At 56.6% G+C, this 27,645-nt stretch overlaps 2 protein-coding genes across 3 annotated transcripts; one reads left to right on the forward strand and one right to left on the reverse strand.

The window, feature by feature from the left end:
* Window positions 1–956: 956 nt before the first annotated feature.
* PLEKHJ1 (pleckstrin homology domain containing J1) lies at window positions 957–11,338 on the reverse strand. The gene is made up of 6 exons (XM_071578051.1): window positions 10,694–11,338; window positions 9,238–9,305; window positions 8,138–8,204; window positions 5,608–5,698; window positions 5,370–5,433; window positions 957–4,285 (listed from the first exon to the last, which is right to left on the reverse strand). Exons 1-6 carry the CDS (start codon window positions 10,785–10,787, stop codon window positions 4,220–4,222), a joined length of 450 nt encoding a protein of 149 aa, XP_071434152.1. The 5' UTR covers window positions 10,788–11,338; the 3' UTR covers window positions 957–4,219.
* On the forward strand, window positions 11,031–27,450 carry SF3A2 (splicing factor 3a subunit 2). 2 transcript variants are annotated; one of them, XM_071578049.1, is made up of 9 exons: window positions 11,031–11,413; window positions 14,928–15,081; window positions 16,095–16,166; window positions 16,468–16,514; window positions 19,445–19,554; window positions 22,520–22,569; window positions 23,358–23,498; window positions 25,766–25,834; window positions 26,987–27,450. In XM_071578049.1, exons 2-9 carry the CDS (start codon window positions 14,956–14,958, stop codon window positions 27,317–27,319), a joined length of 948 nt encoding a protein of 315 aa, XP_071434150.1. In that variant the 5' UTR covers window positions 11,031–11,413; window positions 14,928–14,955; the 3' UTR covers window positions 27,320–27,450. The 2 variants fall into 2 exon arrangements, with proteins under 2 accessions (XP_071434150.1, XP_071434149.1); XM_071578048.1 differs by having other exon boundaries at window positions 11,033–11,413; window positions 14,911–15,081.
* Window positions 27,451–27,645: the final 195 nt, after the last annotated feature.

Raw genomic sequence — 27,645 nt, forward strand, 5'->3', positions numbered from 1 at the left:
GGGTCGGGCTCTGCTCCAGGAACAGGGACAGGAGGAGACGGAACATCAAGTGACACCAGGGGAGGCTCAGGTTGAACATCAGAAGGAATTTCCTCATGGGAAGGGTGGTCAGGCCTTGGAACTGCCCAGGGAGGTTTGGAGTCCCCACCCTGGAGGTGTCCAAGGAACGTGGCACTTGGGGACATGGTGGTGGCCCCGGACGCGATGACACCAACAGCCTTTCCACCCTTCCCAATTCCACAATTCCACCTTTATTCCCCTTCCAGCAAGATCCCAGCCCAGGACAGGAGGAGAGGGAACAGCCTCAGGCCTCATCCTTAGTTTGGATATTGGGGACATTCCTTCCTGGAAAGGTGCTCAGGCACTGGAAGGGGTGGTGGAGTCCCCACAACATGTGGATGTGGCACCTGGGGACATGGTCAGTGGTGGCCTTGGCAGTGCTGGGGGATGGTGGGACTCAATCTTAGGGGGTCTTCTCCATCCTACAGGCCCCTGTGATTCCCAGGTGACATTCCTGTTTATTCAGCAGTGTCCCCAGCAGGACAAGCCCACAACCAGCCAGGCTATGGATGGAAAGGTTGGAGCCCTAAAACTTCCTGAGCTGATTCACTGGAGGGTTCTTAAGACACCCCCAGTTTGACCCAACCCATCCCAGTCCTGTCTGTCACCAGAGCTCCTGCCTGGTGACACCACCAAGCACTTTAGTGGAATTAGATGACCTTTAGAGGCCCCTTCCACCCCATCCCATGAGGAATCCTCTCCAGATCCCACCACCTTCCCCCAGTCCCTGCTCAAGGGTTGATGGTGCCTTCTCTCCAGTGCAGCTGCTGCTCCTCCCTGGGGGAGGAGACCACCTGGACACCACCTGGAGCTGTTGGTGGCCAGGTGAGACACCTGGTGCCCCCTGAGCTGGCTCCAACCAGCCCTTGGTGTCTGAGAAGAGCTCTGAGCACCACAAAGATCAAAACAAGATTTATTGGCAACGTTCACTGTACAACAGAGAAATGGCTTCACTTGGCTCTGGGGGAGCCTGGACCCAACTCCTGCTGAAACACAAAACTCGGAGTGATCAGAGTGTGAGAAATGAACAACTGTCCACCAATCACAGCAGTTGATGCAGATTTCAGTGTCTGCAAGTCCCTTAAAGCCAAACCCCAGCCCATGTCCCAGGGTAGACCTGAGCTCCTGGGCCTGCCCTGGCCCCTGTAGCTCTTCACAGCATTAGTTTTACATTCACTCAAGAAATGTCATTGGTGCCTCTTGAACAAGTGTTGGGTTTGCAAAGAAAATGCCCATTTTGTGCCCAGTGCCAGCGGTGGGAGGTGTGCCCAGCCTGGGCAGTCCTGCAAGGCACACACAGGTGGCATTGAGGTGGCTGCCAGGACCTGCTGTGGCACCACAGTGTGTGCTGCAAATGCTCCCAGGCTGGCAGAATTCCTGAGGTTTGGGTTTCATGTGGGTTAAACTGCCCATGGGAGGATCCAGCAGTGCAGGGCTGGGGCTGGAGGGGGCTCTGCTGGGGCTGGAGGGCTCCAGGCAGGATGGAGCTGAGATGGCCCAGGGCTGCCCAGCCCAGCTCCAGCTATCCCAGTGCCAACTGGGAATCCTTCCACCCATCCCCTCCCCAGTGTCTCCTCATCCCAGCTCCAGGTCTCCCAACTGGGAGTCCTCCCAACTGGGGATCCTCCCACCCATCCCCTCCTCAGTGTCTCCTCATCCCAGCTCATTATCCCAACTGGGAATCCTTCCACCCATCCCCTCCCCAGTGTCTCCTCATCCCAGCTCCAGGTCTCCCAACTGGGAGTCCTCCCAACTGGGGATCCTCCCACCCATCCCCTCCTCAGTGTCTCCTCATCCCAGCTCATTATCCCAACTGGGAATCCTCCCACCCATCCCCTCCCCAGTGTCTCCTCATCCCAGCTCGTTATCCCAACTGGGAATCCTCCCATCCATCCCCTCCCCAGTGTCTCCTCATCCCAGCTCGTTATCCCAACTGGGAATCCTCCCACTCAACCCCTCCCCAGTGTTTCTTTAGCCCAGCTCCAGTTCTGCCACTGCCAACTGGGAATCCTCCCATCCATCCCCTTCCCAGTGTCTCCTCATCCCAGCTCATTATCCCAACTGGGAATCCTCCCATCCATCCCCTCCCCAGTGTCTCCTCATCCCAGCTCCAGTTCTGCCACTGCCAACTGGGAATCCTCCCATCCATCCCCTTCCCGGTGTCTCCCCATCCCAGTTCCACTTCTCCTAACTGGGAATCCTCCCATCCATCCCCTCCCCAGTGTCTCCTCATCCCAGTTCCAGTTCTCCCAACTGGGAATCCTCCCATCCATCCCCTCCCCAGTGTCTCCTCATCCCAGTTCCACTTCTCCTAACTGGGAATCCTCCCATCCATCCCCTCCCCAGTGTCTCCTCATCCCAGTTCCAGTCCTTCCAACTGGGAATCCTCCCATCCATCCCCTCCCCAGTGTCTCTTTTCCCAGTGAAAGCTGCTCTGCCCTCCCTGCACTGAGGGAAAGGATTAAAAAGGATTTCAAAGCCACCCCAGGACACCAATTCCCTCTGGCACAATTCCTGTGAGCTCCTGCTTTCAGTCCCTCGTGCTGGTGCCCCTGGAGGTGCCATCTGCCTGCCCATTCCCCCTGGGCTCTGCTCCCTCCCTGCCTCCTCCTGCCCTCAGCTCCTCGTGGGCATTTCTGGGGCAGCACTTGGAGTGATTCAAGGCAAAGAGGATTTGGGGAGGAGAAGGGAAAAATCTTGGCTTTGAGATTACAACTGAAGCCTCAGTGACAGCTGGCACTGCCCTGGCACTCAGCAGCAGGAGGTAAAGAGGGAGGGCCAGGCCACTAAAGCAGTGTGGGCTCTTTGTTGGGCATTTATTCCCAGCCCAGAACTTGCCTTCAGGCCCAGCTCAGAGGCTGCCCCTGCCCACCCTGCTGGCCCTGGAGGGAACAATGCCCAGAGCTGCAGCCCCAAAGCCCAGGCCAAGCCCCCACCCTGCTCCTCCTGCCCCCAACCCTCTGAGAGTGGCACTTGGGACCCTTCCTGGGCTGTGGGTGGGGAGTGTCCTCCATCCCCCACCCCTGGGTGCTTTTCCTTGTGCAGCCACAGCCACGCTGGTGGGGTGGGCATGTCATTCCTTAACCCTTATCTCTTCCTCACAGGAGCCCCAGGGAGGCAGTCCTGGCTCCCTGGCAGCCCTGGCAGCTGGCTGTGACCTTGGCACAGTTGTTTGGTCTGTTTGGATGCTCCCAAAGGGGAGAAAAGCAGCAGCAGTGGCTCAGGAATGGAGGGTTAATGCCCAGCTGAGCTCCTGCAGCCCAAACCTCCAGTCAGAGGGGGCAGCTCCTGCCTTTGCCAACCTCTCCATGTGCCTTTCCTCCCTGGGCACAGGGGCAGAGCTCAGCCCAGAGCTCTGCAGGGAGACAGGATCCCTCAGGGATCCCTCCCTGTGTCTGTTCCCTGGTGCTGTGCCCAGCTCTGCCCGTTGTTACTTGGAGGGGCTGCAGCCTGGGCTTCATCCAGCCCCAGGAATCACAACTCCTGCCCAGGGAAGGGGAAAGAAGACCCCAAAGCCAAGTGCCAGTGGCTGCACAGAGCTGCTGCCTTGGCACAGGGGAGCAGGTGGCTCCTGCCTGGCAGCTGGAGCTGTGGCTGAGCATTCCCAGTGTCACTGGGAGCATTCCCACTCCTCCCTGCTCACCAGCTCAGCCCCCAGAAAGGCTTGGCATGGGCAGGAGGGGGCAGGACAGGAGGGGATTAACCCTGAAGAGCATCAGAGCATCCTCTGACAGCCCCCAACAGCCCCAGGGGCTCCCTGGAGACTGAGGGCAGATCCTGAGGCAGGAACCTGAGCAGCTCCCTCAGGAGAGGGGAGGGAGGAGCAGAAGGGCTGGAGTTGGCTCAGGGTGGCCCCAGCAGCTCTGCAGGACATCAGGAGCTCTGCCAGTCCCTGCCCCTGCTCTGCCCAGGGCAGAGGGTTGTGCTGCCACCACCAGGATGGGTGCAGGGAGCACTTCAGCCTCCACAGCCTGGAAAGGTGGGAATGTGCAAGGAATTCCCTTAAAAACAATCATATCAAACCGATTTGGGTAATAAATAAAAAGTCCCTTGGTCACTGTGGGGCTCTGCTGTCCCTCCCAGGCAGGTTGGAGTGGCCCTGGGGCAGCTGGGGGCATCACTGGGGCAGCTGGGGGCATCACTGGGGCAGCTGGGGGCATCACTGGGGCTGTGTGCCCAGCTGGAAACGAGCTTCCTCCGAGATTCCGTACTGCTCCAGGGGGTCCTGTGGAGGGCACAGGGAGAGGCACATCAAGGGGTGCAGGAGGCCCAGCACCCCCTGGGGAGGGCACAGGGCACAGCAGGTGCCCATGGGCTGGCACAGGAGTCACAGCCACCTGTGCCATCAGAGCAGGGATGCTCTGAGGGGCCTGGCAGGGTGGGAGCAGCATCTCCACCCACGGACACTGGGATGTGGCCAGGGCTGGGGGTGAGCCCTCCAGAGAGTGCCAGGGCTGGGGGTGAGCCCTCCAGATAGTGCCAGGAGTCCTGACAGGGCTGGGGGTGAGCCCTCCAGAGAGTGCCAGGGCTGGGGGATGAACCCATCGAGAGAGTGCCAGGGCTGGGGGTGAGCCCTCCAGAGAGTGCCAGGGCTGGGGGTGAACCCATTGAGAGAGTGCCATGGCTGGGGGTGAACCCTCTCAGGGAGTGCAGGAATGGGGGTGAACCCTCCAGATAGTGCCAGGAGTCCTGCCAGGGCTGGGGGTGAGTCATTCCAGAGAGTGCTAGGGCTGGGGGTGAACCCATCGAGAGAGTGTCATGGCTGGGGGTGAGCCCTCCAGAGAGTGCCAGGGCTGGGGGTGAGTCATTCCAGAGAGTGCCAGGGCTGGGGGTGAGTCATTCCAGAGAGTGCCAGGGCTGGGGGTGAACCCTCCCAGAGAGTGCCAAGGTTGGGGGTGAGCCCTCCAAAGAGTGCCAGGGCTGGGGGATGAACCCATTGAGAGAGTGCCAGGGCTGGGGGTGAATCCATTGAGAGAGTGCCAGGGCTGGGGGTGAATCCATTGAGAGAATGCCAGGGCTGGGGGTGAACCCCTCCAGGGAGTGCCAGGAGTCCTGCCAGGGTTGGGGGTGAACCCTCCAGAGAGTGCCAGGAGTCCTGCCAGGCCTGTCCAGCTCCATCCTTGCCCACTCTAGCACTGGAATTGGGTGTCCAAGGGTGGGAGTGAGCACAGGAAGGTGCTCAGGCCTGTAGAGATCCCATGGGATATGGGAGCTCCTTGCAGATCCAACAGCCTGAGCAGGACTGGCAGCAGCACCCACAGTGCCCAACCCCTGCTCAGTCACCCCCAGACCCTGAGGGCCTCACTCACCTTCCCTGTCATCTTCTGGATCTCATTCCTGTAGAAAATCAGGCTCCTCCTCAGGAACTCGTAGCTGCAAGACAAGCACAGACCCTGCTGAGCAGAGCAGGATGTGGGCAACGTTCAGCTGCTCTTCAGGGCTGCAGGGAAGCGTGTCTGGGAGGAGACAAGCCCTGTCCTCCCCAGGGGCAGCTCCCAGGGCACAGCAGAGCTCCAGCACAGCCCTGGCTCCCACAGCTCTGCCCACCTGGCTCGTCTGAGGGCCTCGACCCACTCCTGGCACTGCTCCTCGCTGGCACACTCAAAGCAGTATTTCCTCTCTGGCTCCTCGATGAAACCTGTCAGGGACAAGGAAGAGGCTCGAGGCAGGTCCTGGCACAGCTGCCTGTGCTCCCTCCCCAGGACTCTGCCAGGCCACAATTAGCACCTCTGTTAATTAAGATGAGCTGGGAACAAAGTGGTACCCCCTGCCCTGGCCCCTCTGACCTCCCTGCCAGGCTCTGGAGGGCCTGGAGTCATAGAATGGATTGGGTTGGAAAAGACCTCTGAGATCATCAAGTCCAACCCTTGGTCCAACTCCAGTCCCTTTACCAGATCATGGCACTCAGTGCCACGGCCAAGCTCAGCTGAAAAACCTCCAGGGATGGGGAATCCACCCCCTCTCTGGGCAGCCCATTCCAATCCCTGAGCACTCTCTCTGCAAAGAATTTCTACCTGATCTCCAACTTCAATTTCCCCTGGCAGAGCTTGAGCCCCCCTTGTCCTATTGCTGAGTGCCTGGGAGAAGAGACCAACCCCCAGCTGGCCAGAACTTCCCTTCAGGCAGTTCCAGACAGTGCTGAGGTCACCTCTGAGCCTCCTCTTCTCCAGGCTCAACACCCCCAGCTCCCTCAGCCTCTCCCCACAGCACTTGTGCTCCACTCCCTTCTCCAGCCTCGTTGCTCTTCTCACTTGGCTTGGAAGAGACCTCTGAGCTCATCAAGTCCAACCCTTGATCCAACCCCACTGGGATCACTCTGGCACTCCGTGCCCTGGGCTGCTGATCCCAGTGGGGTTGGATCAAGTCCTGGTGGATTCTCTGTCCCTGGAGGTGTTTCAGAGGACACTCAGTGCCACCTCCAGTCCCTTCTCCAGCCTCGTTGCTCTTCTCTGGCCCCGCTCCAGCCCCTCAATCTCTTGCCTCAACTGAGGGGCCCAGAACTGAACACAACACTCAAGGTGTGGCCTCCCCAAGGCAGAGTCCAGGGGAAGGGTCACTGCCCTGGGCCTGCTGGCCACGCTAGTTTGGATCCAGGCCAGGATCCCCTTGGCCTTCTTGGCCACCTGGGCACACTGGTGGCTCCTGTTGAGCCCAAGGCATTGAGCAGCTTTCAGCAGCCCCAGATCTTGGAACAGCAACTTCCCAAAGTGAGAGTGACAGCTCAGAACTGAACTGGACCAACAGGGCCAGACCTGGGACTGGAACTCCCTGAGGCAACTTGTGAAGTCTCCAGGGAATTAAATCCAAATGGAAAATGGCCCTGAGGGACTGGGATACAAGCACAGAGCAGCCAGCTGAGGAGTTTGGGACAAGGCTGCCTTTGCTGGAGGCTTTTGGGAGCTGTGCAGAGTGGAGAGCAAAGAAATCCCTGTCCAACTTTGGTTCCCCACTGAGGCAGGAGGAGGAATCCCATTAATTCCCACCCCAGAACTCTGCTCTGTGCAGCCCTTGGGTGGTGCCACCAGCTGTGCCCCAGTGGGATGTCACATCCCCTCGGGAATCCTCACCACAGAGAGCCCAAATAAACTCTGAAATCCAAACTCTGGGCTGTTTGGAGGCAGGGAGAGCCCAGGGGAGGAGACACAGCTGTGCCCTGCAAGGCAGGCCAAGAGATACAGGGATGGCCTTGGAGGAACATCCTGTTGCTCTCCCCTCCCCACCTGTGGGCTGGAAGCTGCTCCCCAGGGCCACTCTCCAGCTGGAGCTGCTGAGTGGCCCCAAGGACACAGGGAGGGAGGGCAGGGGCAGCCCCAGGCCTGGAGCTGAGCCCCAGGGGGGGGCTGGGGGGTCCAAACCAGCAGATCTGGCCATAAACACCCCCCAAGGGAGGATTTGGGGGTACAAACCAGCAGATCTGGCCATAAACACCCCCCAAGGGAGGATTTGGGGGTACAAACCAGGAGCACAGCAGAGATGTGTCTATAAACACCCCCCAAGGGAGGATTTGGGGGTACAAACCAGAAGATCTGGCCATAAACACCCCCCAAGGGAGGATTTGGGGGTATAAACCAGGAGCACAGCAGAGATGTGTCTATAAACACCCCCCAAGGGGGGATTTGGGGGTCCAAACCAGCAGATCTGGCCATAAACACCCCCCAAAGGGGTCTGGGGGTACAAACCAGAAGATCTGGCCATAAACACCCCCCAAGGGGGGATCTGGGGGTACAAACCAGAAGATCTGGCCATAAACACCCCCCAAGGGAGGATCTGGGGGTAAAACCAGCAGATCTGGCCATAAACACCCCCCAAGGGAGGATCTGGGGGTACAAACCAGCAGATCTGGCCATAAACACCCCCCAGGGGGGACTGGGGGTACAAACCAGCAGATCTGGCCATAAACACCCCCCAAGGGAGGATCTGGGGGTACAAACCAGCAGATCTGGCCATAAACACCCCCCAAGGGAGGATTTGGGGGTACAAACCAGCAGATCTGGTCATAAACACCCCCCAAGGGGGTCTGGGGGTCCAAACCAGCAGATCTGGCCATAAACACCCCCCAGGGAAGGGCAGCACTCACTGATGGAGAAGACGTTCTCCTCCTCTTTGGTGACCTTGCAGTGCTCCAGCAGCAGAGCTCCAATGGGCTGGAAGACACAAGGAGAGGGGGTTCAGCCCCCAGTGCCCCCAGCACGACCCACAGCACTGCCCTTGGAGCCCTTTAGGCAAGTTTGATGAGCTGGTGCTACCTTGGAGTAATTCACTGAATTGCACATTCCTTTAATCACCTTTTGGTGCCTGCTGATGTGCCCCAAGTGCCAGCCTTACCTGTAGCACTTTGCATGTGTTAATTAGGTGTTAAACCCCTCTGCTCGTTCAGATTCAGCCTGGACTTCACTGTGATGTGAAGGCAGCAAAGAACTTTTACTTCCTTGCTCAGTAAATGAAACAAAGATGAGGTTTCTCCTGTGACACACACACACAACAACCCCCACTGTGCTGTCTCAGGGCTGTCCTGGGGCCCTGCAGGAGGTTAAACAGAGTGAGGAGCAGCTCAGGATGAACACAAAGCCCCAGGAGGTGTTTTATGCCCAGTGCAGGCTGAGCAAGGCTGTGGGAACAGTGGGTGACACTGGCCTGGAACAGGAGCACAACCTGTGAGAGGCCAATCAGGCAGCAGGGAAGGGACTGACAACCTGATTTACTGTTTATTCCACAGAGCACTTTGGGTTGGGAGAGCCCTTAAAGATCACCCAGTGTCACCCTTGCCATGGGCAGGGACACCTCCCACCAGCCCAGGTTGCTGCAAGCCCCATCCAGCCTGGCCTTGGACACTTCCAGGGATTGGGCAGCCACAGCTGCTCTGGGAATTCCATCCCAGCCCCTCCCCAGCCTCCCAGGGAAGGATTCCTTCCCAATATCCCATCTGTCCCTGCCCTCTGGCAGTGGGAAGCCATTCCCCTTGTCCTGTCCCTGCCCTCTGGCAGTGGGAACCCATTCCCCTTGTCCTGTCCCCCATCCCTTGTCCCAGGCCCCTCTCCAGCTCTTTTGGACCCTCGCTGAGCTGGTGGAAGAGGGAAGGTGGACCCTGTCCCAGCCTCATTTTCCCAGCCCATACAACCAATCCACAGGAAACAGAAGGAAGAGGGAGGAGAGGAACCCCCCGAGCCCATCCCATACCTCGGCCTCGTCTGTCCTGAAGTAGAAGAGAAAGTTCACCACGAGCTTCACCAGGCGCTTCTTCAGCACTGCAAGGACAGGAGGGCTCAGGGGGTGCCAGGCTGGGGCAGCTGCGATTTGGGGGGCACAGGGAAGCCCCTTCCAGCCCTGCCAGTGCCCAGCATGGCACTGATCCCACCTGACCAAGGGCAGCCTCCCAGTACCTCTCCAGCCCCTCTCCAGTCCCTCTCCAGTCCTCCCAGTACCTCTCCAGCCCTCCCAGACCCTCTCCAGTCCTCCCAGTCCCTCTCCAGCCCTCCCAGTCCCTCTCCAGCCCTCCCAGCCCCTCTCCAGTCCTCCCAGTCCCACTCCAGTCCTCCCAGTCCCACTCCAGTCCTCCCAGTCCCCTTCCAGTCCTCCCAGTCCCTCTCCAGCCCTCCCAGTCCCTCTCCAGCCCTCCCAGTCCCCTTCCAGTCCTCCCAGTCCGTTTCCAGTCCTCCCAGTCCCTCTCCAGCCCTCCCAGACCCTCTCCAGTCCTCCCAGTCCCTCTCCAGCCCTCCCAGTCCCTCTCCAGCCCTCCCAGCCCCTCTCCAGTCCTCCCAGTCCCTCTCCAGCCCTCCCAGTCCCCTTCCAGTCCTCCCAGTCCCTCTCCAGTCCTCCCAGTCCCTCTCCAGCCCTCCCAGACCCTCTCCAGCCCTCCCAGGCCCTCTCCAGCCCTCCCAGTCCCTCTCCAGCCCTCCCAGTCCCTCTCCAGCCCTCCCAGTCCCCTTCCAGTCCTCCCAGTCCCTCTCCAGCCCTCCCAGTCCCTCTCCAGCCCTCCCAGTCCCTCTCCAGTCCTCCCAGTACCTCTCCAGTCCTTCCAATTCCTCTCCAGCCCTCCCAGTCCCTTTCCAGCCTTCCCAGTTCCTCTCCAGCCTTTCCAGTCCCTCTCCAGTTCTCCCAGTCCCTTTTCAGCCCTCCCAGTCCCTTTCCAGTCCTCCCAGTCCCTCTCCAGACCCCACATTGTCCCCTCTCTGTCCCCCACATTGTCTCCTCTCTGTCCCCTACATTGTCCCTTCTCTGTCCCCCCCCGTGTCCCCTCTCTGTCCCTGCCGTGTCCCCTCTCTGTCCCCCACATTGTCCCCGCTCTGTCCCCACATTGCCCCCTCTCTGTCCCCCTCATTGTTCCCCCTCTGTCCCCCACATTGTCTCCTCTCTGTCCCCACATTGTCCCCTCGCTGTCCCCCACATTGTCCCCTCTCTGCCCCCACAATGTCCCCCTCTGTCCCTGCCGTGTCCCCTCTCTGTCCCCCCCGTGTCCCCTCTCTGTCCCCCCCTGTGTCACCCCCCGTGTCCCCTCTCTGTCCCGGCCGTGTCCCCTCTCTGTCCCCCCCTGTGTCCCCTCTCCGTCCCCCCCGTGTCCCCTCTCTGTCCCCCCCTGTGTCCCCTCTCTGTCCCCCCCGTGTCCCCTCTCTGTCCCCCCCGTGTCCCCGCTCACCGCTGCCTTTCCTGGGCACGCTCATTCGAATCTCCGCCGCTTTCTCCGCCGGTTGCCGCGCCAGGGACAGCAGCTCGCGCTCGTTATAGCGCATGGCCCGGAACCGGCACCGGCCCTGTCCCTGTCCTGTCCCTGTCCTGTCCCTGTCCCTGTCCCTGTCCCTGTCCCTGTCCCTGTCCTGTCCCTGTCCCTGTCCTGTCCCTGTCCCTGTCCCTGTCCCAGTCCCTGTCCAGTCCAGGTCCGGATCCCGATCTCTGTCCTGGTCCTGGTCCCTGTCCCTGTCCCTGTCCGATCCCGGCCCCTGTCCCGACTCCGATCCCAATCCCTATCCCGATCTCTATCCCTGTCTCTGTCCGTGTCCCGATCCCAATGTCTGTCCTAGCCCCGATCCCGGGATCCCGACTCTTGTCCCTGTCCGGAACCCGATCCCGACCCGCCCCCTGTCCTTGTTCCTGTCCGGATCCCGATCCCGGTCTCAGTCCCTATCCCTGCCTGGATCCCTGTCCCTGTCCCTTCCGGATCCCGATCCCGCTCCGTTCCCGCTCCCGGAAGGTTCCTGTCCGTGTCCGTGTCCGTATCCCGATCCCGCTCCCGCTCCCGATCCGTTCCCGTTCCCGCTCCCGGAAGGTCCGGGCCGTGCCCGCGGAAACGCCCGCGCGCTCCCGGAAGGGCTCGCGGCCCGCGCAGGCGCACGAGGGGCTGGAGCGGGAGCGGGAGCAGGTACGGGCCGGGGGTGTGCGGGGTCCTGGGGGGATTTGGGGGATTCTGAGGGGACTTAGGGGGTGTCTGACTGGATCTGAAGGGTCCGGGGAGGATCTAGAGAGTCATGAGGGGATCTGGGGGGTCATGAGGGAATTTGGGGGATCCTGAGGGATCCTGAGGGGATTTGGAGGTATCTGACGGGATCTGAGGGGTCCGGGGGGGGATCTGGAGGGTCATGAGGGAATCTGGGGTCTCCTGGAGGGATCTAGTGGGGTCTGAGGGGATTCGTAGGATCCTGAGGGGATTTGGGGGATTCTGAGGGGTTTGGGGGGATTCTGAGGGGATTTGGAGGTGTCTGACGGGATCTGAGGGGTCCGGGGTGGCTCTGGAGGGTCATGAGGGGATCTGGGGGGCCATAAGGGGATCTGGTGGGGTCTGGGGGGTCATGAGAGGATTTGTAGGATTCTGAGGGGGTTTTGGGGTGCTCCAGGGGGTACTGAGGGGATCTGGGGGGGGTTCTGAGGGGATGTGTAGGATCCTGAGGGGATTTGGGGTGTTCCGGGAGGGTTCTGAGGGAAGTCATAATGGGATCTGGGGTATTCTGGGGTATTCTGGGGAGATTTGGGGGATTCTGAGAGGATTTAGGTGGTGTCTGACGGGATCTGAGGGGTCCGGATGGAATCTAGAGGGTCATGAAGGGATTTGGGGGATCCTGAGGGGATTTGAGGGATCCTGAGGGGACTTGGGGTGTTTCGAGGGGTCATGAGGGGATTTGAGGGATTCTGAGGGGATTTGGAGGTGTCTGACGGGATCTGAGGGATCCGGGGAGGATCTGGAGGGTCATGAGAGGATTTTTAGGATCCTGAGGGTATGTGGGGTGTTCCAAGAGGTCCTGAGGGGATCTGGGGTGTCCTGGAGAGATTTGGGGGCTTCTGAGGGGATTTAGGTGGGTCTTGAAGGGATTTGGGGGATGCTGAGGAGATTTAGGGGGTTCTTGAGGGGGCCTGGGGGGTCATGAGGGAAACTGGGGAGTCCTGAAGGGATCTGGGGTTCCTGAGGGGATGTGGGATGTATTTGGGGGGCACTTGGGGAGTGTTTGGGGGCACTTGGGGAGTGTTTGGAGGGCACGTGAGGGGTGTTTGGGGGCACTTGGGGAGTGTTTGGGGGCACTTGGGGAGTGTTTGGGGGTACTTTGGGGAGTGTTTGGAGGGCACTTGCTTGGGGGGTGTTTGGGAGCACATGGGGAGTGTTTGGGGGGCACTTGGGGAGTGTTTGGGGGTACTTGGGGGTGTTTGGGGGCTGGTTGAATCTCAGTGAGGGGTTGGGGGTGTATGTGTTGAGGTCTCTGGGGAGTGTTTGGGGGGCTGATCCTCACTGAGGGGCCGGAGGGTGTTTAAGGAGGGGGGTGTTAATCCTCATTGAGGGCTTGGAGGTATTTCAGGAGGCATTTGACATTTGCTGAGGACTTGGTGGGGCAGTTTTATGGGGTTCTCCCTTGGCTGGGGGTGTTTGGAAGGCCTCGATCCTCCCTGAGGGGCTGGGAGTGTTTAGGGAGGAGGCTCTGACCCTTGCTGAGGGCCTGGAGGGTATCTGGGGGGGGTTAACCCTCACTGAGGTGTTGGGGGGTGCTTGATGGGGAGCTTTGACCCTTGCTGAGGGACAGGAGGGTATTTGGGGGGGTTTGACCCTCATTGAGGTGTTGGGGGTGCTTGAGGGGGAGCTTTGACCCTTGCTGAGGGCCTGGAGGGTATCTGGGGGGATTTGACCCTCACTGAGGTGTTGAGGGTGCTTGATGGGGAGCTTTGACACTTGCTGAAGATCTGGAGGGTATTTGGGGGGGTTTGACCCTCACTGAGGTGTTGGGGGGTGCTTGAGGGGGAGCTTTGACCCTTGCTGAGGGACAGAAGGGTATTTGGGGGGGTTTGACCCTCATTGAGGTGTTGGGGGGTGCTTGAGGGGGAGCTTTGACCCTTGCTGAGGGCCTGGAGGGTATTTGGGGGGGGTTGACCCTCACTGAGGTGTTGGGGGGTGCTTGATGGGGAGCTTTGACCCTTGCTGAGGGCCTGGAGGGTATCTGGGGGGGGGTTAACCCTCACTGAGGTGTTGGGGGTGCTTGAGGGGAAGCTTTGACCCTTGCTGAGGGCCTGGAGGGTATCTGGGGGGATTTGACCCTCACTGAGGTGTTGAGGGTGCTTGATGGGGAGCTTTGACACTTGCTGAGGATCTGGAGGGTATTTGGGGGGTTTAGACCCTCACTGAGGTGTTGGGGGGTGCTTGAGGGGGAGCTTTGACCATTGCTGAGGGACAGAAGGGTATTTGGGGGGGTTTGACCCTCATTGAGGTGTTGGGGGTGCTTGAGGGGAAGCTTTGACCCTTGCTGAGGGCCTGGAGGGTATCTGGGGGGATTTGACCCTCACTGAGGTGTTGAGGGTGCTTGATGGGGAGCTTTGACACTTGCTGAGGATCTGGAGGGTATTTGGGGGGTTTAGACCCTCACTGAGGTGTTGGGGGGTGCTTGAGGGGGAGCTTTGACCATTGCTGAGGGACAGAAGGGTATTTGGGGGGGTTTGACCCTCATTGAGGTGTTGGGGGTGCTTGAGGGGGAGCTTTGACCATTGCTGAGGGATAGGAGGGTATTTGGGGGGGTTTAGACCCTCACTGAGGTGTTGGGGGGTGCTTGAGGGGGAGCTTTGACCCTTGCTGAGGGACAGGAGGGTATTTGGGGGGGTTTGACCCTCATTAAGGTGTTGGGGGTGCTTGAGGGGGAGCTTTGACCATTTCTGAGGGACAGGAGATGTTTGAGGGGAGACTGATCATTCCTTAAGGGCTGAGGGGTGTTTGGGGGGCAGTGCTTTGGCTCCTGCTGAAGAGTGTTTTAGGGGGTCTTTGACTTTTGTTTGAGAGGGGTTTCCCCTTGCTGGGGGGCATTTGGGGGTGACTTTAGGTCCTGTTGAGGGGCTGGGGGTCTCTGGGGCCCCACTTGTGTGTGGGGAGGTATATGGAGGGCTCTGGCCTTGCTGAGGGCAGGGTGGACTCTGAGACCTCACTTGGGGGTTAGGGACACTGCACAGAGTCCCTGTCCCTGCTGGGGGTGCTCTGACCCTCCTAGGGGGTTTGGGGGGGGTCAGTGGAGGTGGCTCTGGAGCTTTTGGGGGTGTTGGGGGAGCACCAACCCTTGATGAAGACTGAGGGAGGTTCTGAGGCTGTTTGTGCCACCAGGTGAGGGTGGGAGGCTCTTTTTGGGGGGAGTTCCTCAGCCTTGCTGGGTCCCAGCTGGTTTGGGGGGATATCTCTGTGTGTAGAAGTGTCTGAGGAGATGGGAAAGGCTCTGGGAGTTGTTTTTATGGATCATTTCATTTCTCTTTGCTGAGTGGGTAGTACCAAACCTGCTCCATGTGGAATCCCTTCACAGGGATTGTACTCAGGGATGCTCATCCCGTGTCCTCACCGACAGGGCCAAACAGTCTGACCTCAGGTTCAGTTACCACTCCCGTGGCTTCTCCCCCTTTCTCCAGCCTCCCTGTTTCTCCAGAAGGGGCTGAAGCACCGAACTCCCCACCATGGATTTCCAGCACCGCCCTGGAGGCAAAACGGGCAGCGGAGGCGTCGCCTCGGCCTCGGAGAGCAACCGGGACCGGCGGGAGCGGCTGCGGCAGCTGGCCCTGGAGACCATCGACATCAACAAGGTGGGCACTCACGGGGGCATCTCTGGGGTAAAACCTGCACTTGGAGGGGCAGCTTTGGAGCTCTGAAAGGGCCTGGGGGATGAGAGAGTTAGGGAAGAGTCAGAGTCATGGAATGGTTTGGGTTGGGAGGGGCTTTAAACATTATCCAGTCAAACTCCCTGCCACGCGTAGGGAAACATCCCACCAGATTAGGTGGCTCCAAGCACTGTCCAGCCTGGCCTTGGACACTCCTAGGGATGGGGCAGCCACAGCTTCTCTGGGAAATCTATTCCAAGGCCTCCCCACCCTCACAGGGAACAATTCCTTCCCAATATCCCATCTAGCCCTGCCCTCTGGCAATGGGAAGCCATTCCCCTTGTCCTATCCCTCCAGGCCCTTGTCCCAAGTCCCTCTCCAGCTCTCCTGGAGCCCCTTCAGGCACTGGAAGGGGCTCTGAGGTCTCCCCAGAGCCTTCTCTTCTCCAGGCTGAGTTGTGGATTGTGTTTAAATATTTCTGTTTCTGGGAATGTGGGGTTTCCATGAGGAACATTTGGGATAGGGCTGACAGGGAGGTGCCAGCACTTTGTATTCATTCCCAGTGTCCTCAGGACTGGTTTGTATTTTGCCATTTCTTGGGGCAGTTGGGAGTTCTGTCCCTGCTGCACAGAGCTGCTGTTGGATCTCTCTGTTTCCATCCTCCTAAAGCTCTGTTGATTTAAATTCTGAACTCAGATGTAGAATCACAGAACCATAAAATATCCTGAGCTGGAAGGGACCCCCAGGGACCATCCAGTCCCACCCCTGGCCTTGCACAGACACCCCAACAATCCCACCCTGTCCCTGTCCCATTGTCCAAACCCTCCTGGAGCTCTGGCAGCCTTGGGGCCGTGCCCACTGCCCTGGGGAGCCTGGTCAGTGCCCACCACCCTCTGAGGGAATAATCAATTCTTCCATTGCAGGAGAACTCTGTGGTATTTTGGTTATTCTGGTGCTTTTCCATGGATTTTGCTCATTTATCCATCTTCTCTTCCTAGGATCCCTACTTTATGAAAAATCACTTGGGCTCCTATGAGTGCAAGCTCTGCCTGACACTGCACAACAACGAGGTGAGGGGAACACCTGCCTGGGCTGCTCCCAGCAGCAGGAATTTGGGAATTTGGCAGGAATTTGGCAGCTCCAGGTGCCAGAACCTGGGCTGTGACTGCTGAGAGGTGAGGGGTGGGCAGGGCAGGGCCTTGTGTGTTAAACCACACACTGTGTGAGGGCTCAGCAGTTGAGAGCAATCTGCAGTTTTGCAGTGAGATTCCTCTGTGCTAAGGATGAAAATGCCTTTGTCAGCCTCTCTGGGACAAGAATCTTTCAGTCCTGTCTTCCTTTAACTTTCTTCTCCCTTGGTTTTTATTTTAGGGGAGTTACTTAGCACATACCCAGGGGAAGAAGCATCAGACCAATTTGTAAGTCATTCTGCACCATTATTTTATTCTCCATTACCAAAGCACTTTAAAATTATAATTGTGTGAATCTGTAAAGCTTGAACTCCATTACACAGCACCCCAGTGGGCCTGAATGTTCTGTGTTTCCTGGTGAGCAACCTGGAGCTGCTCCAAAAATGGTCCTGAAAATCTCAGTCTCAGGCTCCAAGTTGTGGGATTTCGGAAGGAAAAGGGAGGAAGAGTTTTAAAAGCAAATTATCTGAGTCTGGTTAGAAGGAACTTTGCCTGCCAGAGCTCAAGGAGTGTTTCAACAACACTCTCAGGGGCAGGGTGGGATTTTTGGGGTGTCTGTGCACAGCCTGGAGTTGGACTGGATGCTCCTTGGGGGTCCTTTCCAACTCAGGAGATTCCAAGATTCTGTGATCTGGATTTATCAATACACTTTGGGAGAAGTTTGTAAGTTTTATTTTAAGGAATCTGGTTTATTTTGCTTTAGCTGTGGTGGTTTTTTTAGTTTTTAATTTCAAAAATTAAGCCTTCTCAAATCCATTTGTGGGCTCGGGCAACCGAGATCATCTCAGGGGTGGATCAGATGATGGAGTGACAGCCTTTAGTGAGGGAAAGGGAAACATTTTCCAGGCATGATTCCTGGGAAACTACATCACATTGCCACAGACTAGCCAAGGTAAGTGCTGTGTGCTCACCATGGTTGAAGCCACCACTGGATGGTTAGAGACATATTCAGTACCACATGCAATGGCCTGGAATGCTATCTTAAGCCTTGAGAAACAGATCTTGTAGGGGCACAGCACTCCAAATTGCATTAAGTCAGATAATCAAACTGTTATAGTTTGAGCTGGCAAAACTGCCTGGTACCCAGTCACAAAGTCCACTCCCAGAGCAGGAGAGTGAGGGAGAACAGCAGAAACGAGGCTTTAGACACAGTGAGGTTTTTGTATTTATGCAGAGAAGAGGAGAGCTCAACACAGAGTATGAAATAGCACAGAGTGACAGGAAACAACAACAGGTGAAACTCCAAACCAACCAAACCCCCTCCCCAAAGGAAACCTCCCAGCAAGAGGGAAAGAGGAATTGACAGGAATGTGCTCATGTCCCCTGGTAAACAGAGGCAGGAGGGAAAGAGGAATTGACAGGAATGTGCTCACATCCCAGGGTGAACAGAGGCAGGAGGGAAAGAGGAATTAACAGGAATGTGCTCACATCCCCGGGTGAACAGAGGCAGGAGGGAAAGAGGAATTGACAGGAATGTGCTCACATCCGGCAGCAGGGCCTGATATCAGCAGTCAGGGAGCGGGAACCTCCTGGTCAGAAGCACGGACCGAAAGAGACAGAAACTCCTCCCCCCTTGCTTGTTACACTCCCCGACACTTCCTGATGATGTCAGATGATATGAAATACCTCTATGGCTGCTTATGTCAGATGATACCTGTCCCCTCTAATCTGTGTCACAACCTTTGAGGCCTGCTAAAAACTGAGGCCTAAATGGGGACCTGTGCTGACTAAAGCCAAAACTACTACAGAAACTCATTTCAAAAACAATCTGGTGGCCCCTTGGGCACGGGAGCATGGTATTGAATGGGTATATCACATTCCATATCACACACCTGCTGCTGGAAACGTTAAAAGGTGCAATAGACTGTTAAAAACAACTCTAAAAGCACTAAGTGGAAGAACCTTCAAGAACTGGGATAAGCATTTAGCCAAGGCCACCTGGTTGGTTAACACCAAAGGCTCTGTCAATTGAGGTGGTCCTGCCCAAGCAGAATCCCTCCACATGGTAGATAGAGACAAAGTTCCAGCAATTCACTTGAGAGGCATGTTGGGGAAATCTGTCTGGATTACCCCTCTCTGGGGCCAAGACAAACCCATTCATAGGATTGTTTTTGCCCAAGGGTCCAAAAACACCTAGTGAGTAATGAAGAAAGATAGTAAAATCCTGTGTGTGCCCCAAGGCAATCTAGCCTTGGGAAAGAACTAATTATGTGCTTTGAGTTGTGTTTTGCAAGAAACCAGACAGGAGATGAGAAAAACCCAAACAAAGCTGGTACTGGTATCCCATGATGTCCAATGATAAGGCAGCCCTAAACTGTGAACTAAGCCTAAACTTAGAACTGTGACTAACCAAAAAGCAAAGAACTAAAGCTGAACTGATGCTGGTGTTAATCCTTGATGACAAAACATCTGCCTCGAAAAACTGCATATAAACTATATATATATATCTGTGTGTGTGTGTGTAAGATATAAGCAAATGCAATAATACAAAGATTGTGTGAAAAGACCAGTGTAAAATAAAAGGTGGGGAATGTAATGGTTTGACCCATGGCTTCCTCAGTAACCACTGTATCTAAGGAAGTTACAAGGATTCCACACGTGTCTTCCACCTGGCATGGGGGGAGTGGTTTGGTTGCTGTTTGCCCTTCCTTGGCTGAGGAGCTGGAGGGAGGTGGTTGAAGTCTGGTCCCTCTGATCCCTGGTAGTTCTCCTGTCCTGAGTGAGATAGTTTCACTCCTGTTCCCTTTCCTTGAGGTTTTTGATTGTGTTTGCTTTGATCCATTGGGTTTCTTTAGGTTGGGTTGGTGTCTTCCCTATTTCCTGGCTAATCAATCCCCTTTTCTCCCTTCCCCTCTCCCCTGGGGGGTGGGATCCTGTGTATTGTGTATACTGTGTGGTTTGTAAATGTTAGTAAATACAATTTATTCTTTTTATTCAGTTCAGTTTCTTTAGAGTGCGTGTCTTTTCTGTTGTTTTTTTTCCCTTTCCTTTGCTGGGAAGGTTCTGGGAGGGGAAAGGGGGGAGCCAGTCCAGGGTTGGCAACAGCCAGGCCAAACCTGCTACACTGAGTATCCCGTGGGGTAAGGGATTCCAGCTGCTCCTCTGTATCCTTTGCAAACAAATACAGATAACCCTCCAATTTTGGAATTCCTCCCCAGGGCCCGCCGAGCTGCCAAGGAAGCCAAGGAAGCCCCTGCCCAACCTGCCCCAGAGAAGGTCAAGGTGGAAGTGAAGAAATTCGTGAAAATTGGGCGCCCTGGCTACAAAGGTGGGGCAGGGGGTGCCTGGGGGCAGTGCAGGGATGGGTGTCTGTTATTAATTAGTCTTTTTAGCAGCTCTGCCCATGAATAAGATATGGGATCTCTCTTGGTGTCCTCTATTGTTTAAATTGCCCATGGCCCATCTTTCTGTCGCTGACAGGAGAGTGGGAACCACTTTAATAAAGGACTGGGGAGTCTCAGGCTTTGAGCCCTGACTGGCACTAGTGCAGGACATGATGGCATTTCATAGAATGATAGAATGGATTGGGTTGGAAAAGCCCTCCAAGATCAGCAAGTCCAACCCTTGGTCCAACCCCACTGTGATCACCAGCCCAGGGCACTCCGTGCCCTGGGCTGGTGATCACAGTAGGGTTGGATCAAGACGTGGTGGATTCTCACTCAGTGCCACATCCATAGAATCATAGAATGGATTGGGTTGGAAGAGACCTCTGAGATCATCAAGTCCAACCCTTGGTCCAACTCCAGTCCCTTTACCAGATCATGGCACTCAGTGCCACGGCCAAGCTCAGCTGAAAAACCTCCAGGGATGGGGAATCCACCCCCTCTCTGGGCAGCCCATTCCAATCCCTGAGCACTCTCTCTGCAAAGAATTTCTACCTGATCTCCAACTTCAATTTCCCCTGGCAGAGCTTGAGCCCCCCTTGTCCTATTGCTGAGTGCCTGGGAGAAGAGACCAACCCCCAGCTGGCCAGAACTTCCCTTCAGGCAGTTCCAGACAGTGCTGAGGTCACCTCTGAGCCTCCTCTTCTCCAGGCTCAACACCCCCAGCTCCCTCAGCCTCTCCCCACAGCACTTGTGCTCCAGTCCCTTCTCCAGCCTCGTTGCTCTTCTCTTCTCACTTGGCTTGGAAGAGACCTCTGAGCTCATCAAGTCCAACCCTTGATCCAACCCCACTGGGATCACTCTGGCACTCCGTGCCCTGGGCTGGTGATCCCAGTGGGGTTGGATCAAGACCTGGTGGATTCTCACAGTAGGGTTGGATCAAGACATGGGGGATTCTCCCTCAGTGCCACATCCATAGAATCATAGAATGGATTGGGTTGGAAAAGCCCTCTGAGATCATCAAGTCCAACCCTTGGTCCAACTCCAGGCCCTTTACCAGATCATGGCACTCAGTGCCACGGCCAAGCTCAGCTGAAAAACCTCCAGGGATGGGGAATCCACCCCCTCTCTGGGCAGCCCATTCCAATCCCTGAGCACTCTCTCTGCAAAGAATTTCTTTCTGCTCTCCAACTTCAATTTCCCCTGGCAGAGCTTGAGCCCCCCTTGTCCTATTGCTGAGTGCCTGGGAGAAGAGACCAACCGCCAGCTGGCCAGAACTTCCCTTCAGGCAGTTGCAGACAGTGCTGAGGTCACCTCTGAGCCTCCTCTTCTCCAGGCTCAACACCCCCAGCTCCCTCAGCCTCTCCCCACAGCACTTGTGCTCCAGTCCCTTCTCCAGCCTCGTTGCTCTTCTCACTTGGGTTGGAAGAGACCTCTGAGCTCATCAAGTCCAACCCTTGATCCAACCCCACTGGGATCACTCTGGCACTCCGTGCCCTGGGCTGGTGATCCCAGTGGGGTTGGATCAAGACCTGGTGGATTCTCACAGTAGGGTTGGATCAAGACATGGGGGATTCTCACTCAGTGCCACATCCATAGAATCATAGAATGGATTGGGTTGGAAAAGACCTCCAAGATCATCAATCCAACCCTTGGTCCAGCTCCAGTCCCTTTACCAGATCATGGCACTCAGTGCCACGGCCAAGCTCAGCTGAAAAACCTCCAGGGATGGGGAATCCACCCCCTCTCTGGGCAGCCCATTCCAATCCCTGAGCACTCTCTCTGCAAAGAATTTTTTTCATCTCTCCTTTTTTTGTGCTGCACCTTTCACTAATGCTGTAAATCACTCATTGCATGCAGAGCTCACATTTTTTTCTCTGAAATCCCTTTGTTTTGGCCTCCAATCCAAACTTGGCTCCTTCATCTCCCAGCTTTGCTCTGCAGTGCAGTGGCTTTGCCCCACAGCAGCTGAATTTCAGAAGAGATCCTTAATAAAACCACAGAATCATTTAGACTGGAAAAGACCTTTGAGATCATTGAGTCCAACAGTAAACCCAACACTGCCAAGGGCAACAGTAAAGCAACAGGACAAGGGGGACTCAAGCTCTGCCAGGGGAAATTGAAGTTGGAGATCAGGAAAAAATTCTTGGAGTTGGACCAAGGGTTGGACTTGAGGTTCTCAGAGGGCTTTTCCAACCCAATCCATTCTATGATTCTGTGATTAAACCACGTCCTCAAGTGCCACAGCCACACATTTTTTGAACACTTCAGGGATGGTGAGTCCACCACTGCCGTGGGCAGCCTGTTCCCATGCCTGACCACCTTTCCATGAAGAAATTTCCCTTAATATCCAACCTGAACTTCTCCTGGCCCAGCCTGAGGCTGTTCCCTCTCCTCCTGTCCCTGTTCCCTGGAGCAGAGCCCAAGCCTCTCCTCCTGTCAGGGAGTTGCAGAGTGAAAAGGTCCCCCCTGAGCCTCCTTTTCTCCAGGCTGAGCCCCCCCAGCTCCCTCAGCTGCTCCTGCTGCTCCAGCCCCTTCCCCAGCTCCATTCCCTGCCCTGGACACGCTCCAGCCCCTCAATGTTCTTGCCCTGAGGGGCCTAAAACTGCACACAGTAGTATTCTAAAATCCCAGAATGGTTTGGGTTCCATGAGCAGGGACACCTTCCACTGTCCCAGGTTGCTCCAACCTGACCTTGGACACTGCCAGGGATGGGGCAGCCACAGCTGCTCTGCCCAACCTGTGCCAGGGCCTGCCCACCCTCAGTCAGGAGCTTCAGTTAAAGACAGTGTGACATTTTGTTTGATAAATGGGAGAAAAGTCTTACCATACTTTGTTGTTGGAAGCTTTGTGTGTTTCCTGGAGTAGCAGTAATGCTGCTCTAACCCTGCCTGCTTGTTTTCTTTACAGTGACCAAACAGAGAGACCCAGAAACGGGCCAGCAGAGCCTTCTCTTCCAGGTGAGGGCAGGGTTAAAATGCTCATTGTTGGGGTTATCCAAGTAACTGCTGCTAAATTAGCTCTTTGCTGGATCCATGAAAGAAATTATAATACAAAAAGGGCCCTGCCTTCCTAGATTTTACAGCTGACTGTGTAGAGCAAATCCCTGAGCACAGTTGTCAAGGGGCAGGGGTTGGAATGGGATGATCACAGAATCATGGAATGGTTTGGGTTGGAAGGGACCTTAAAAATGGGTTGGAAGGGACCTCAAAAATGGGTTGGAAGGGACCTCAAAAAGGGGTTGGAAGGGACCTCAAAAATGGGTTGGAAGGGACCTCAAAAAGGGGTTGGAAGGGACCTCAAAAATGGGTTGGAAGGGACCTCAAAAATGGGTTGGAAGGGACCTCAAAAAGGGGTTGGAAGGGACCTCAAAAATGGGTTGGAAGGGACCTCAAAAAGGGGTTGGAAGGGACCTTGGACAGGAACACCTGCCACTGTCCCAGGTTGCTCCAAGCCCTGCCCAACCTGGCCTTGGACACTCCCAGGGTTGGGGCAGCCACAGCTTCTCTGGGCACCCTGTGCCAGGGCCTGCCCACCTTCCCAGGGAAAAATTCCACCAAAATTTCCCCTCTTTCAGTTCAACGTCTTTAAGATTCCTCCAACCCCAACCATTCCAGGATCCCAAGCTGTTCCCTCTGGTCTTCCTTACCTTTCTACTGGACACTGCTCTCCGTACGCTTCACCCTGAGGGCAGTGTCTGATGCCAGGGAGTGCCAGGGGGTTGTTTCTAACAGTGCCCTCTCCCCAGATCGACTACCCCGAGATCGCCGAGACCATCATGCCGCGTCACCGGTTCATGTCGGCCTACGAGCAGCGCATCGAGCCCCCCGACCGGCGCTGGCAGTACCTGCTCATGGCAGCAGAGCCCTACGAGACCATCGCCTTCAAGGTGAGGAACTGCAGCAGGACAGGAGAGCAAAGCTCAAGCTCTGCCAGGGGAGGTTTGGGTTGGATATCGGAAAGAAATTCTTTGCAGAGAGAGTGGTCAGGGATTGGAATGGGCTGCCCAGAGAGGGGGTGGATTCCCCATCCCTGGAGGTTTTAAGATGAGACTGGATGTGGCACTGAGTGAGAATCCACCATGTCTTGATCCAACCCTACTGTGATCACCAGCCCAGGGCACGGAGTGCCCTGGGCTGGTGATCACAGTGGGGTTGGATCAAGGGTTGGACTCGATGAGCTCAGAGGTCTCTTCCAACCCAAGTGAGAAGAGAAGAGCAACGAGGCTGGAGAAGGGACTGGAGGTGGCACTGAGTGTCCTCTGAAACACCTCCAGGGACAGAGAATCCACCAGGTCTTGATCCAACCCCACTGTGATCACCAGCCCAGGGCACAGAGTGCCAGAGTGATCCCAGTGGGGTTGGATCAAGGGTTGGACTCGATGAGCTCAGAGGTCTCTTCCAAGTCAAGTGAGAAGAGAAGAGCAACGAGGCTGGAGAAGGGACTGGAGCACAAGTGCTGTGGGGAGAGGCTGAGGGAGCTGGGGGTGTTCAGCCTGGAGAAGAGGAGACTCAGAGGTGACCTCAGCACTGTCTGGAACTGCCTGAAGGGAAGTTCTGGCCAGGTGGGGGTTGGTCTCTTCTCCCAGGCACTCAGCAATAGGACAAGGGGGGCTCAAGCTCTGCCAGGGGAAATTGAAGTTGGAGATCAGGTAGAAATTCTTTGCAGAGAGAGTGCTCAGGGATTGGAATGGGCTGCCCAGAGAGGGGGTGGATTCTCCATCCCTGGAGGTTTTAAGATGAGACTGGATGTGGCACTGAGTGAGAATCCACCATGTCTTGATCCAACCCTACTGTGATCACCAGCCCAGGGCACGGAGTGCCAGAGTGACCCCAGTGGGGTTGGATCAAGGGTTGGACTCGATGAGCTCAGAGGTCTCTTCCAACCCAACTGATTCTATGATTAAATACCTGGCACATCTCCCTTCCTGGGCTTTCCAAGACATTTCCAAGCAGATCTGCAGATGACACCGGGTTGTGGGGGAGTGTTGATGTGCTGGAGGGCAGGAGGGTTCTGCAGAGGGAGCTGGATGGGCTGGAGAAATGGGAAGGGTCCAACGGGATGAGGTTCACCAAGGCCAAGTGCCAGGTCCTGCCCTTTGGCCACAACAACCCCCTGCAGCAGCTCAGGGTGGGCACAGAGTGGCTGGAGAGAAAGGATGGGCAGCAGCTGGACATGAGCCAGGTATGCCCACGTGGGCAACAAGGCCTGGATCAGGAGCAGGGAAGGGGTTCTGCCCCTGGACTGGGCACTGGTAAGGCCACACCTTGAGTGCTGTGCCCAGTTCTGGGCTCCTCAGTTTGGGAGGGACATTGAGGGGCTGGAGTGTGTCCAGGGAAGACAACGAGGCTGGGGAAGGGTCTGGAGAACAAGCTCTGTGAGGAGCAGCTGAGGGAGCTGGGGGTGTTCAGCCTGGAGAGGAGGAGGCTCAGGGGGCACCTTCTCACTCTCCACAACTCCCTGACATGAGAGGGGAGCCAGGTGGGGGTCAGGCTCTTCTCTCAGGGAACCAGCAGTAGATCAAGGGGACAGTCTGAGCTGTGCCAAGGGAGGATTATATTGGACACCAGGAAGAAATTCTTCACAGAGAGAGTGATCAGACCTTGGAATGGGCTGCCCAGGGAGGTGGTGGAGTCACCATCACTGGAGGGGTATCAGAAGAGACTGGATGTGGCACTCAGTGTCATGGTCTGGGTGACAGGTGGTGGCGGGGCACAGGTTGGACTGGATGATCTCAGAGGGCTTTTCCAACCCAACTGATTGTGTGATTCATTCCCACCGTCCTTCCCTTCAGGGGTTAACGGAGCAGGAGGGGGTCAGGAAGGCACGGCTGGAAGTCATTAATCCCTGGTAGAGTTACTGGAGGACTGTGGCCTGAAAACCAGACTGTGCTGAGCTCTGGGGAGCTGTGAATTCCCAGTGTCTGGCACAGGCAGGAGCCTCCTGGGCTTTGCTCCTCAGCCTCTGTGCAGATGTTAAGGGAGGGTTCTTTGTTGTCCTTGACCGATAGGGAAGTAACTTAATTCTTTCCTGCCCCCACCCCTGTCTAGTAACAGCAGCTCATTCTGTGCTTATCTTGCAGGCTCTGGGGCTAAAAAGGGCCTTTGAGCTAATCTGGAGCTGCTAAGAATAGCTCTGTGTTCTCTTTTGGTGCAGGTGCCAAGCAGAGAAATCGACAAAGCAGAAGGAAAGTTTTGGACTCACTGGAACAGGGAAACCAAGCAGGTAACTGGGGCTGCCTGTCTTAAGGGTTAAGGAGGGCAGAGCAGCTGGGACAGTGACATCAGTGCTGCCTGTGCTGGTCTGATGTTAGAACTTCATTCCCTCACTGCAATTCTGCAGTGAGAGCCCGTGACAGAGAGATCTGTGTGTGATCTCTGCAAGGATTTCCCCAGGGAGGTTGTTGGCAGCAACAGGAGAAATGTCTGGGGAGAGAAGGAGGTTCAGAGGGGACCTTCTTGCTCTCTGCAACTCCCTGACAGGAGAGGGCAGCCAGGTGGGGGTCAGGCTCTGTCCCAGGGAACAGGAGGAAATGGCCTCAAATTCTGCCAAGGGAGGTTTAAATTGGATATTAGGAAAAATTTCATTATGGAAAGGTGGTCAGGCATTGGAACAGGCTGGTCAGGTGGAGTCACCATCCCTGGGAGTGTTCAGACAATATGTGGATGTGGCACTTGGGGACATGGGTTAGTGGTGAGCGTGGTGGTGGTGGGTGTCAGAGCTGAGCAAGACTTGGTGCCAGCCAGGGGTGCTGCCAGGGCAGGGAGGGCTGAGGGTGACAGGCAGGAGAGGTCTGAGCTCTGCAGGTGGAGAGCAGGTGCCTTGTGTGCTGGCAGAGCTGTCACAAGGGTGGTGGGCACTGACCAGGCTCCCCAGGGTAGTGGGCATGGCCCCAAGGCTGCCAGAGCTCCAGAAGGGTTGGGATGGATCTCAGGGAAAGAAGGTTCTTCCCCCAGAGGATGGGGGGGCAGTGGGCATGGCCCCAAGGCTGCCAGAGCTCCAGGAGGCTTGAGATGGATCTCAGGGAAAGGCTCTTCCCCCAGAGGGTGGTGGGCACTGACCAAGCTCCCCAGGGCAGTGGGCACGGCCCCAAGGCTGCCAGAGCTCCAGGAGGGTTGAGATGGATCTCAGGGAAAGGCTCTTCCCCCAGAGGGTGGTGGGCACTGACCAAGCTCCCCAGGGCAGTGGGCACAGCCCCAGAGCTGCCAGAGATCCAGGAGGGTTTGGACAGTGGGACAGGGACAGGGTGGGATTGTTGGGGTGTCTGTGCAGGACCAGGAGCTGGACTGGATGATCCTCATGGGTCCCTCCCAGCTCAGCATATTCTACAGCTCTGTGATTAATCATTCCCTTCTCTGTGCTTTGTGCCCTCCCCAGTTCTTCCTCCAGTTCCACTTCAAGATGGAGAAGCCCCCAGCCCCTCCCAACCTGCCCCCGGGGCCACCCACCGTGAAGCGGCCGCCGCCCCCTCCCCTGCTCAATGGGCTGCCCCCCCGGCCCCCCCTGCCCGACTCCATGCCCCCCCCTCCCCCCGGGGGCATGGCCCTGCCCCCCATGCCCCCCTCGGGGCCAGTGCCACCCCCGCCAGTGCCCCCTCAGCTGCCACCAGCCCCCGGGGTGCCACCCCCTGCCCCTCTGCCCCCCATGATGCGGCCCCCGCTGCCCACCGAGGGGCCGGGCACCATCCCCCCCCCGCCCCCCTCCAACTGAAGCCCCTCCTGCACTTGGCCCCGCTGGATTTGGCTCCTTTTCTCCTCAGATCAGCCCCAGTTCAGGGAATGGCTCTGTTTTGTATGAATCTGATTGAATCCTGGAGGTTCATTAAAGGGTTTTCCATTTTCCTTTGTTTCCCTGTGTTTTGGGTAAAAACACTGCCATGGGTTGACGTTCTTCAACCCTTGGGTACAGAAACCATTCCCAGTGTGGTTGCATTTTGGAAATCCTCCAAAGAGGAGGCAAAAGACAGGGAATCTCAAGGCACTTCTCCCCTCCTGACTGGACATCTCCATTAACCTCAGCATCACCCCAATAAGTGT

This window comes from Pithys albifrons, chromosome 27 (assembly GCF_047495875.1).
Source record: "Pithys albifrons albifrons isolate INPA30051 chromosome 27, PitAlb_v1, whole genome shotgun sequence".
NCBI lineage: Eukaryota > Metazoa > Chordata > Aves > Passeriformes > Thamnophilidae > Pithys > Pithys albifrons.

Excerpts from the sequence above, each read along its gene's own strand:
- PLEKHJ1 (XM_071578051.1), bottom strand. The coding sequence starts at position 10,787 with ATGCGCTATAACGAGCGCGAGCTGCTGTCCCTGGCGCGGCAACCGGCG. Across the intron at positions 5,699-8,137 it reads GGAGAACGTCTTCTCCATCA|GTTTCATCGAGGAGCCAGAG; the intron begins GTGAGTGCTGCC and ends TGTCCCTGACAG. Across the intron at positions 5,434-5,607 it reads GAGGCCCTCAGACGAGCCAG|CTACGAGTTCCTGAGGAGGA; the intron begins GTGGGCAGAGCT and ends CTTGTCTTGCAG.
- SF3A2 (XM_071578049.1), top strand. The coding sequence starts at position 14,956 with ATGGATTTCCAGCACCGCCCTGGAGGCAAAACGGGCAGCGGAGGCGTC. Across the intron at positions 23,499-25,765 it reads ACGAGACCATCGCCTTCAAG|GTGCCAAGCAGAGAAATCGA; the intron begins GTGAGGAACTGC and ends CTTTTGGTGCAG. Across the intron at positions 25,835-26,986 it reads GGAACAGGGAAACCAAGCAG|TTCTTCCTCCAGTTCCACTT; the intron begins GTAACTGGGGCT and ends TGCCCTCCCCAG.